The sequence below is a fragment of the Echinococcus granulosus genome (assembly GCF_000524195.1).
Source record: "Echinococcus granulosus chromosome Unknown EG_S00065, whole genome shotgun sequence".
Lineage (NCBI taxonomy): Eukaryota > Metazoa > Platyhelminthes > Cestoda > Cyclophyllidea > Taeniidae > Echinococcus > Echinococcus granulosus.
Window position 1 is genome coordinate 316,743 of NW_020170445.1, and position 12,479 is coordinate 329,221.

Genomic DNA, 12,479 nt, shown 5'->3' on the forward strand with positions numbered 1-12,479 from the left:
TGGAATAGCTAGCCTTCATCTGTATCACCAAGCCACACTACTTCTTAGGAATAACAAATAGGATTAAACGAGTTACTAGTCAAGTTTTCATGGGTTACTTGATAATTACGCTATTTGGTAAAGGTGCCTCATATCAGCTAAACAGTTTTAAGCGTTGCTACATGAGAAAATAAATGCTGGAAATTTAAGCGTCCAAAAATAATCTAATTCGCAGCGATTCTACTCCGAAATCCCATCCATGAAAGGCTCATGCAAACAGATCACCGCCATGAAAAACACAAAATCGACAGTCCAGAAAAGGAGGAAATGAAATGAAAAGTGAAGTACTCACACTGTGGCAGTGATGCGCGTCTCCAGGGCCAAACTTTGCCGCACGCGTTCGCTAGTGGCGCCCAACTCATAACCACCGATGTAGTAGGTCTGAGTCGTCTCCTTCATGTTTTCACCGAAAGGCAAGACAACCAAATGAACAACGAAATAAACAAACCATCGCCACGGCAACAACCTTATCCCCTTCTCACAACGGTTACTTAGGCGCAGTTTATGCAACAGAGGAGTAAAAGGTACACACCCAGCTTCCCAGCAATCTGCATGTACCACCACAGCACGGCCTATTCCGTGATCAGTAACCAACAGAAAGTTAGTAACCCTCGTTTCTGTGATCCTCTGTATGATTAGCTTGCCTCCATTTTATTACACAATTACCAACATTGATCCTCTAATCCAACAATGAAAGCTCTTCTCATGCAAATTCATTGAATCAACGTCTTTTAGTTGGTTTACGCAAGATAGCCTGATGCATCGTAAACAAGACTGAATACACTAAGTGGTTTCTGTGAAGTCGTACATTTAAAGTTGTTAAATACGTACCGACGCCTACGAATAACAATTGTTGTGGTTCAGGTGCCCTTTCAAACCATTCGATCGTGTCGCTATCGCACCACTCGTTTACCCGAATTCAGATCACTTTAGCCCCATAAAGTGGTGACTTGACATGGCTAACCTGATTAATGTTTTGAGGTTAGCTTCAAAATTGACTGAATCAACATTGCCTGTTTTGCTCAAAGGACATCTTTGCAATATTTCACGGAAATGGCAATTCTACACAATCTGGCTTATCACTTAGGCGGGTTAGACGAACTTCACATTCTGCTGAAATCAATTGTCTCCTGTGAGTGTGAAACCACGGAGGCATCTCGGATCATATCCTTTCCAAGCATAAAGGCCAAATACACTTCGACCCCACGCACTAATGGCAATACCATTGGTGTAGGTAAGGCTTAAACTAAATGCTTCAAGATAGTTCCGTTGCCAGAAGACAAAAGATTATCTAAACTAGGCTGACATCTAAAAACACTAAAAAAGATTTTTCCCAAAATGAGTCAAAAAATTGGATTTTCCTGCAGTGGAATATTCTCAAATGATCTGATTGAACCCAAAAATGTGCTAAATAAATGCGTGAGACACTTCCAAACAGTGAGAGGTGTCTAATTAACCTATTAGACCGAAGGTAGCCATAAAAGTGGTCGCTTTTGACCGCTAAAACACACCCAAATAGGACTTTTTCAGCAAAAAATAACCTACGTGGTTGGTGGTGGAAGTTAGGAGACGCAGCATAGTGTCGGCAAAGGGCATGGAAGTGGGTTGCATGGCCTGACAGAGCCAAAAGTCCACGCGATTGAGAGTGGCTTGTGCCAGCAGTCCAACTGGCACCGCACCGGCCAATCTTTGCCAAAGCTTAGGATGGCGGGAGAAAGAGGTGCACAAGTGTAATGTTAGTGGGTTCAGAAGTTCCAGGATTGGGAGTTGTAGTGGCAAATATAGAAATAGATTTGAAATGAGGAGCCATTGACAGATCTAGAGAACTGGTGACAAGACTACGTTACGGTTGAAGCAGCAAGTCAATGTTCAAAATAAACTTAACGAATTCCTATTTCCGAAGACTCATTCAAAAGTTAGGCGACTCAAATCACTACCATTTTAGGTTGCAGAACTTTTGATATACGGTTTTGCGACTAGACCTCAAGAAGACAGTCAGGCTGTTAATTTATTACACATTTTAGACTGATGGTCAGGTGCATTAAACTGCGAACGAGGACGGGTTTTTAGGTTCGACAGGGTAAATGTGAAAAATGCAGGACTACGGCCTAACGCCAGCAACGAAATTCCCGATTTAGGTGACTGAAAGTTCAAAGTTGGGTTGAAAAGAGGATGGGCGAAGTGTAGGCTCCATTCATAACTCAATGGTTTCACGCCGCCACTTTGGCATTTGTGTAACAAAGTGAACTGGAAATATATTTCAGTGTTTAATTTGTACCGCAGATCTAGTGATGCTGGTACGACCGGAATTTCGTTGATGGACTAACGAACAGACGAACTAAGGAGGGGAGCGATATGCAACCAAGAATGGTTGCCAATAAAAACTTCAACTATCCTCTAATAGACCCTCTTAATCAGTAAAGCTTCTAAGCACTTCAGCCGTGAATGAAAAGGCCAAAGAGAGACTTTTTTGGAGAATAACTTACATCACTGATGAGTCGAATGTTCTTGGGGTCAGGCTCGAAGAGGGCACGATGGAAGAGCTGTTCAAATACACACTCCAACAGAGACGGTTCCATCTGATGGCTAATCTGAAGACAGACGGTGGGATACTAACATTTGACTTGATTTTGACTTTATCCTCTTTGCAATTTCACGTACTGATTATGCATGAGGTTTGAGGCAAACGGAAGTTCAAAAGGCTGTGAGAGCTCGAAAATTGCAGATCGCTGTTTCTTATTCCTCAAAGGAGTGGCTGGAAAAATTTGAGGTTGAAAAAACCAACTAATCAACTGGTTAGTCCATCATTTGGAGCAAGCATTTAAAGGTAGCGGTATTGCCGAAGCGACAGGAAAAAAACTTTCAATCCCTAATGCCTTTTCCGACATTAGAAATGCGATTCAAGACTGTGCAAAAGAAGGCTTCCAACAAGCACGTTGATAAGGAAACAAATGCACACTTACAGCTACTTTGCCTTGAATGCGTCTAGAAAACCCAGCAACGATAGAGCTAACCAGCCACTCTCAATGCTACTGAACGTATGAGGAAGGCTCCTAACGACAATAGGTGAATGATGTGTTGAAATTGTTAAACAATAACTACATATTACGAGGAAAAAAGCAGAATATCTCATGCTAGTGATAACTTATCAAGTCCACTGAGGCGTCGGAATCCGCAGTTTTGATCGTAAAATTAAGCAGTTTGAAACCAGTTTGTCAAGTAGAACCACTAGAAAGGGCACAGATGAAGCGTGCCTTTGCACACCCAAGCATGTATTATGAGTGGGAAGTTTTACCCAAATGTCTGGGAAATCTTTTGGAAATTAAGAACAAATCCAACACTGAAAGCTGTTTTTTAGCTCAAGACTCCCACGTTCCCGTTTCCTGGATATAGTCCAATTCAACAATTAGTGCAGCAAGGAAGGCGGCAAGAGTAATTCAGTAGACACTCAAATACCTACCTTTTGAAGACGCAACGATAGCAAGGAATCGAGGGTCTGAATGGCAGTTCGACGAATGTCAGAAGAGGAGTGATGCACGAAGTGGAGGACCAGAACAACACGTCTCGCAAACTCCTCCACCGCCTTGGAGTCGTGAGCACTGCTTACCACCGCCACGTCCCCATCCTCCTTTTTACTTTCACTTTTCACCACTAGAGAGCTAAACAAAGAAACATTTTTGTCTTGGTTTCATTCAAGTTAGACGATTTGAAATACCTGTTTCACTGTGTTTTCGTGCAGTGATTTGAATTCAAGCTTCTTAAATTTAAATGCTAATTGAACTTACACATTCAAATTCCTCAAATAAAAGGGGCAAATACACCATCCCATTGCCCCACTTCTGGTTTGAGAAGATAAAATTGAAAATCGGCGGCACGACTCAAGCGAAGGTCGCACTACTATTGGCTATTGGAGCAATTGATTACGCAGTAGATCAAGTAGTACTTAATCAGGGAAAGGGGAGCTTAAAGGTCAGGCCGAGAGCCAAACACGAGCAGACTTGGATTGTAATATTGCCGGCATAAGCTCTTGCCACCTCAAAAGTGGGTGGTATTTAGTCGTTGATAAGGAAAAATGAATTCTTAAATCCACACCACAACGAATCAGGTCAAGAGAGTACAGGATAAAGTACTAAGCAACAATCAGAATTAAAAAAGAGCTCAAAACAAACCGCGAGCGTTGGATCGAATAGCTTCACATCGCTTGCCGAAGGAAAAATACCCTAGCAAGACGATTAAGAGGGCTTCCCTAAGCACAAAAGATCAACACCATGAAGAGTCAATGTCCACCTTGGTAGTAACTAAAGGATGGCCAATCAATTTCATCACTAAGAAATGAGGAAAGCACAACAAGCACCTTATGGCCCACAGAAAAGCAGAATACGGGCACGTATTTAGGGCAAGTAAGCAGTTACCCGCGGTGAGCATTGGAGTACTTGATAAAGCAACGGCTCCATCGGATAGCAGCTTCAAACCAAATTTAAGAACGATGAAAAACACACAAAACAGTGCAAATTTATTGACAGCTGGGCTTCAATTTACGAAGGAAGACAAATAAATGGTCTCGTTGTCTGTAGGACATCATAGCACACATGTTAACTGCATAACAAAATCAGACATCGGGATTGAGAAAGTCAACGCCTGAAGCTAAACCACGTCCGAAGGCATTCATTTCACACAAAATTGACAACTTACGGCGTAGGATGGTCAATCAACCCCGAAGCAAGTGTCAGCAAGGGTCCTGTGATAGGAGACAGCTCTCCAGCCGCCCGTTCAAGTAGACGCCAAACACAGTGCACCAGACGGTGGCCCACGGCGTTGGCATGAGCAATGAGAAGATCGCGAGGGAGGGAGAGGAGAGCATTGCATGCGGCACAGCGAAGATCCTCCTCTCCTGCCTCCACCTCCGCCCCTCCCTTAATGACGGCACTGCCGTTGTTGCTGTTGTCGTAACGTGGAAAGAGGACGTTTGTCAGAGGATCGTAGACTAAAGGCAGGAGATCTGTTGCAAGGTCCTACAAAATAGTCGGAGGGAGGATGTGGTATCCTTGAAACTCCACCAACTGCAGCGCCCCATGTAGGTCTGATACTTAAGTATGCTTGATGGAAATTAACCACCTTCACTAAGTTTATCGATACAACAGACACAATATCACCTACACTTCGAGCAGAAAGAAGGTAATTAAGTCCCAGTAACCCGCTATGCACCACCATCCAGTTGACCTTGGGCGTACGAGTACGCTTCATTGGCTCCTGACGTTGACGACGAAGGAGACAGACGAGACAGAGGAGGTGTTGCACTACCAGTCGCACCTGTCCCACATCCAAGTGGAGACAGAGCACGCCCAGTAATTGTGCTGCTGTCTGACGAACAGGGGCCACCACCTAGGTGCAAATCAGAGGAAGAGCAATTGCTCACCAAACTTGGGATTAACCTGTCAACTGAACGATATGCTCTTCATACATTTCGACTACACAAGCTCTTATGTACGACTCAAATATCCTTTTGCTCTGAGGGAAGGTAAATGCATCACTTTCATACGTGGTTCGTGGGTAGTTTCGAAACAACCACTGACTACGTGGTAATGACCAACACTGAAGAGTGACCACAGGCAATGCCTAGGCAGCTATATTTCAACTACGCGATTTCTGTATCGCTTCCCATCTACAGCCCACCAGCCATTCTGCAAACACTCACTACACGTTAGTTGACAAATGAGTATTTGCTAACGTACTTAGGAGGGACTCGGACAATTTGTTAGCACGAAGCGGAATCTCGCAAATTTTAACCAGAAATCAGGCACTCTAGGGAAAGTTCTCTGAGGAGGTATGGCTTGCAGATTGTGGAAAACGGCTCCAACACGTAGGTTTGCGTTCTCGAAATAGAAGGTTAGCAGGTACTCTCTAGGCTACACTCAAATACACCTTCGGATACAAGTAAAGTCAGAGGGTTTGTATTTTCGAATATGCAACTATGCTTCCCTCAAAGAAAACTTGAGCATGAAAGGCTAAACCATCTCATTCTCTGTGAACTTGTACTGATCAGACTAGTCGATGAAACAGTAATTAAATGCTCACAAGCGAACTGCACTACGAGCGTCGAGATGATCAAACTCGGTCGCTACTCCATTTCATATGACACATTTCTCATGTCAATTGCTTTTCAAGGGCACATTTACCTAAAAGTGAAGTCTACTTAAAAAATCCGCAGTACTGCGCAGCCTTCCTTGGAATTCCTCCCAAATTCACTTCCCTTGGCCTTTAATTAGTGATTTTGTGCTGAACAGATATTTACCTTAATCATTTTCAAAAATGCTAAGTCTTTCGATTTCACCCATCATTCGCCTCTGTTCGCAGGATTATTATAAACACTACGGACAAGTTAGTCACATTTAATTGGGATATGGTCCCACTGCTAATCATTCTACAAAAATTAAAGAGTAGATGGCTATAAAAAGTCCATGCGATTTCTACAAACCTTCCACTATGGAGCTCTGTGAGCTTAGTCAATCGCAAAAGATGCCCTTCCACAGTAACCAGTTGCCCATCGGAATGCCCTAGCATCGGTTTAAACTGTCAATATCATACGCAGGAAACAAAAGGTATTGAGCATAGTGGTTTGTTTGGCGTCCAATTTGTCACCAAAGACGTCCACGTATGGCCTTATTAGTAAGCACAGAGAGGGGTGGGAAGGCCAGCAGCATAGGTGGAATTAACGAAATTTTAACAAGACCTTGAATCAGGTCTTTTGATTCAACTGACATCCCCCTACAGGCGAGAGGGAAGTAAGTTTGACCTCCGGACAAGGCGAAAAAATACTTTTTTCAAGAATATGAGGAAGAACTCACCATATCGCAGGCAAAATCTGAAAACTGGTCCAGCGCAAGGGTGCAGAGAACACGCACAACTACGTCTTCAAGGTAAACACGATTGGCAGTTCGATTCTGAAAAGTCAAAAAAGGAAAGGAATGAAAGGAAAGGCATATTTTTGTATGAAAAAGGTAATAACTTAGTTCAGTTGAAGAGTCTTGCGCCTTCGCCATTGCAACAATTTTGTGTCTGCGTCAAAGACCATTATAGCTTTGTTTACTTTATTGGCGTGAGTCATTTCTAGGTGTTAAACCTGTTTGAGTCAGGCCACTTAAGAATTTTTGTGGTGTGTTTCACCTGAACTACATCGCTTCCTTCAGCTGTACCACAGAAAATCCGGGTTTGACGCAGGCAGGGAAAAGGCGTATTCTGTTCATAATGATTGTGTTATAGTATCTCCCTCATAAATGGGCTACTACTAATTCCCAATCCCGAACGACTTCCTCTGTGGTAAGAGAATTACGTAAAAGGATCGAAAGACGCAAACACTGAGTTTTTAAGACAGTACCCAGATGTCATATTTCGTCACTTCGAAGCACCCAATGGGAGAGATACGTGTCTACAAGATTAATTTAGCGGTATTTAACGAAGCCATCAGCTTCAGGACCACTTTTGACAAATTACGTTAGTTCTAGTGTAATATAGCATATTGTCGCAAGATTATAAGATCAAATTTACAAAACTCCTCACAAGATGTAGTAGCATGAAAAGAGTTTCATAAGAGTTTGCATAATATTTACGGGCTAGGAAAAATCGTATTGGTTTGCTAGTAGGTGCAAAAAACTACGGTGACAGTCTGACCTCCGAACAGCAGACCTTCAGCGGGACACCGATGATGTCATGATCCCTAGTTGTACGGAAACGTTACAAAGGGAGCAATTCACCAAAAGAGGTGTTGGAAAAAAAATTATTTGACTTTGAAAGAAAGACTGCACTAGAAATAGCGTGGAAGAAAAGAGGTCAGCGAAGTTTACATTTCCCACCTATCTAACAATGTGTCCACACATCCGATGAACAATTTGTACATTCATTCATTTACTCATCTTTCAGTCTACCCTTTTTTCACTCATCAACCTCAGAACTATATCCATCGACTCATCACTTCATCCACCCATTCATCTATACACTAGTCTGTCCATCCATTCAATCATTCATTCACCTAAACAACCATTCCTTTATTTATTCACACCTTTCCTGGTTAAAACTCTGAAAAAATCATCCAACTCACTTGTTTTAAACATCCAGTGTTACTGGACTTCCCCTTTAAACACAGAAAATCCAAACCACCCAGGACTAAGCATCTTCGAAAAATCAAATAAGACCTCGTTAAAAACCCTTAAAACCAACCGACACAGGGTGGTGGTTAAAATCATGAGATGACGACTTAATAAAAGTTAATTAACCTGGATTGGAAAACCATGAAATCTTGCAGCTTGGACCAGCAAAAGTCAATAAATAGAGGAAAAACTAACCTCTTCCTCAGAGGCGCCATTTCTGCCACCAGCTTGACGAGTGTGCTGGGGAAAGGAAAGCAATTCACGGAGACCCGAAGCGGCTCCGTGACGAGTCTCCCAACGACAGTCCCACAGATCAGCCAGGAGACGCACGCACATGCTGTTCAACGGCCAATCCGTCTGCGCCGCTGCTGCTGATGCTGCGGCCATTGTGACCGACCCCGCCTCCGTCTTCAAAGCCGTCGCTCTGTAGAGAGGGCGAAGGGAGAAGAGAATTGAGGACTCCTACTGATAGTAAATGTGTACATATTCTAATCTGGAGCGCAAAACCGCAGATGAATGCTTCATTACAATTAAAAGCACGAAGTAAAGCCAGAAAGATCAACTGCAGATACGCCAAAGTAATTATGCTTGTGAATGTATCCGCGGGGATCAACTGTCGATAAAGTCCTCAATGCTTCGCATGGAGTTTAACGCTTTCGAAACCGGAGACAAAGTAGAGAAGGACTGCATATCAAGGACATGAACACTTTGTTATAAACAACTAATCTAATTGGCTATATCACACCAAATCAATACAAGGGATAACCGTTGAGGACAGAGACCATCAAAGAGGAGCATAATGAAAAGGTGAATCTGATATTAAAACTCATATTTAGTTTTGAATACATTTTATGAATTTTTAATAGCCGCCTTAATTTCATTAACTTCATCTTCTCCTTAAAAAGTCTAAAAACTACAAAGTATGGGCAGTGTAAAGCGATCTGACCGCCAGGTTGATGTAGGACAGGAGGCGAGACCCCTCCTTCCATTTGAGACATTTCAAGATCCTGTTCTTCATTTTCCCTCACCATGCTCATAAAATCGCACTCCAAACCAGGGCTGAAGTGTTTTAGCCTAAATCAAGATTCTTTATCCGCCTGTCAAAACAAGGATACCAGCTACAAAAATGATAACAGAAAAATAAATGGGATGACTCCGGTTGCAAACTTGAGCGCTTCCACACACGTGTTCGCATCCAAGAATGCTCGGTTTGGAAATTGCACATGCAAATGCCGTAGGATAGTAAGTAGTACCAAAACACTTGTACAGGCGTAAGTGCATTTCTGATGAGCTGAGACCAATTGCATAGTGGCGGTAACATCACTAATGTTGTTTATTCACAGTGAAGCACGGTTTTCGATGCCTCCAAAAGGTAATTAACTCTAGTTCCAGCCTACCAATCATACGCTCATATTGTATAAGGAAAACTCCACTAGTGAATGAGGCACTTCCCGATTTAACTGCACTTCCTTTCGATACAGCAATATTTCGTTGTAATGTCACGTTTTCAAGGTTTTGAGCCTACTAATCTACTCATTCATGGATCCCAAAAAGACAAGCATTTCAGGCATCGGTTTCGATAGTAGCCCACAGTTGCAGAGAAAGGAATCCACGCGGACAATTTATTTTTTTTTCATTATTTACTCCAATCGCTCTGTTTTTTTATCGAGGCAGTGCTCATTCCACTTCCGAAACGAGGCAGATTGTGACTGGTGCAGAGTGCATTTTCTCACACTCTTCTCGTTAATCCCCTAGCTTGGGCAAACGGAAGGTTACTAATTTACCCGAAAAGGGTAATCTCTCTCGTGTTAATAAGCCTTCGCGCAAGCTAGGATGAATAGGAAAGTCACGCTGACAAGGCTTCACTCCCAGGTTGGACTCACCTTTTACACGGTGCTTTAAAAGGAGGAATGGAAAGAGAGAGGGGCACCACAACTTTCCCAGGAAGCTTTCATTTTCTAATTCTTTGCCAATCCAATGCACCAGCGACATCTTTCCTATCCTCTAAATGGCCACTTAGTTGACCCAACAAACTGATAACCAGTTGGTCTGAAAAGAATGATCTAATTCATCTGGCATTTCCTTCCTTCTGAAGGGAGGATTGTAATTTAAACTGGCAAGAGCTAGTTCCTATGCTCCATCCTCGAACCGAAGTGCGATTTTGAGCTTTTGGAAAAAGATGTGTATTAGGAAAGCAGGAATAACGACCTGCCTAAGAGCGACCATCCCTAAATGCTGCCCAGATCCCTCAACTGAGTTAACTTATGGTACCACTTTTCCTAACGACGCGCGTATAAAAGTAGATGTAAAAATTCGAATTGCAGCTCAAACGTCCGTTTTGTACCAGACTTCGAAGTAAATGCTGCATTAAAGTGCAGCGGCAATGAGTCACTTCCTTTCAACTAATTTTGACAGATTCGAAGAGTAGATTAAGCTAAGATGGAGTCAAGGTCATAATACCTAGACGGCTTTGTCCAAATTTTGTCAATGCTGAGAATCAGGGAGCATCATTTGAGGTAAAAAGGGGGCGCAAAGACAATGGTGACACTTGGAAAGCCCACTGAAATAAAACCGCATTCACCGACAAAAGGGGTGTGCACTATCCACATCGGACTGCAATTGCAAAGCCAAGGAGCGATTGGCAAAATCAGGAAATAAGGATGCATTTATCAGCCATAAACACAAACATGCCACTAATTACACTTTTATAAAACCTTTCCTCACTTGAAGACAACAGCCCACTCCTAGTTACCTCTGCTTTCACCTTCCCCATCCCCAACTTGTCAATTTTCCAGGTTACTGCTTCAAGCCTCCCAACAAGAGGCGCGACTCATCAAGCGGTGAATTAACCACTCAAACATTGCAGATGATGACGTGACTTAGTACCTCCTCCCCTCGACGGCCCATCCCAAAGCGCAATCCTCTCCATAGCTTAGCTTTGTGCGACATCTTGCGTTGCCTGATAGGAGCAACAATGCGATTCCCTAGCCCTAGCGTCTTCGCAACAAAAAGCGATCATCAACCACCTTCCAGCTGTGTCACCTCGCATCACATCGAGTAAATGAATCTCGAGCCTGAAGTTTTCGGCCTCCACCAAGTGAACACTTCACAGTGAGCAATTCCATTTATAATGCGCCACACACACACAATGTTGCCTTACGGAAATGAAGTGATTCATGCCTCAGAAGTCCAAAAGGGACATTTAGCAGTAGGGTAGTGGGTGCATCATTTGAGAATAACCAATAATATCTTCGTTCTTTCGCTATCACGTGTCACAAGTCGGTCAATCGGTTAGCAACCCCAAATGCGTAGAATGCCTTCACTTCACGACGAGGCATTGTAACAAGACAAACCGAAAACCGGACAAAGTGGTTTGATTACCTGCTGAGGAAGGTAAGTTCTTCGAACGATCCCAACATATCACACAAGGGCATGAAATAAACCAGCCTGTCAAAATCTACCAAATTTAAGGAAATTCTGATTTTCATTCAGTCGCACTGATAGATAATAAGAGTACTTGGGGCAGACTGGTACCTTAAAACAAAACCACAATCTAGTAACGTTATCCTCAGAACTGGTACTTTCCGCATGCACGAGTGACTCTGTTTGTAAGACTTCATTTTGTTCACAGAAATGGGAGTAGATGGATAGGCAGGGATTGACTTACTTTGACTCTTTGGTTTTTTTATAGGCCTGCTTGACACTCTCCTAAAACAAAAAAGGAGAGTCATTACGGTAAATATTTGACAAAAAGCCTGTGTCGATGGAGGAGCAGCTGTTTTAACGCCCTCGTGTTGACCCCATAGGGTCAAGGACTGTGCACACACGGACGTGCATGTGTGTTTGATACCTAACTTTCTCATCGCAGTAGTCCCAACAACGGTAAGACTAGGGAAATTACGCTAATAGTAGTACAGGATACAGACATTCGTACTGACAAGAAAGTGACAGGAAGTGACGAGCAATGGCGTCTAAAATACATTTCAATCTAGGAAGTTGGATGAATCCGAGGCGCGTTGGCGATTCAATTGTGCAATAAATAATTCGTGACATTGCTGACAAAAAGTAACAGTAATGGTTTATGTTGACACCGCATCTGAAAATGCCATTGGTAACCTTGGATGGAAACAGAGGTGTTTAATGGCAATGTAATGTTGGCTTCTCTTACAGCCAACTCTTGAAAAGTTTACCACCATTTAAAACAACAAAAAACCTTTCGCTCTACTTGCACCTGGCACCATATCAAGCACTTCAGCCACCTGCGATTCGATCTTCACCCTGATACCAGGACGCCCT

General features: G+C 42.9%; 1 protein-coding gene across 1 annotated transcript in view; it reads right to left on the bottom strand. All coding sequences in view use genetic code 11, as the record gives it.

Moving 5' to 3' along the window:
- The window catches only part of EGR_06900 (TATA-binding protein-associated factor), a gene marked incomplete at both ends in the record, with an annotated part of 46,165 nt that overhangs the window by 20,213 nt on the left and 13,473 nt on the right, over positions 1-12,479 (bottom strand). The window contains 9 exons of the mRNA XM_024496149.1: positions 332-432; positions 1,585-1,737; positions 2,526-2,630; positions 3,500-3,698; positions 4,732-5,051; positions 5,197-5,421; positions 6,885-6,980; positions 8,379-8,607; positions 11,851-11,891. Coding sequence (XP_024349461.1) covers positions 332-432; positions 1,585-1,737; positions 2,526-2,630; positions 3,500-3,698; positions 4,732-5,051; positions 5,197-5,421; positions 6,885-6,980; positions 8,379-8,607; positions 11,851-11,891 — 1,469 coding nt within the window. The remainder of the gene's footprint in view (positions 1-331; positions 433-1,584; positions 1,738-2,525; positions 2,631-3,499; positions 3,699-4,731; positions 5,052-5,196; positions 5,422-6,884; positions 6,981-8,378; positions 8,608-11,850; positions 11,892-12,479) is intronic.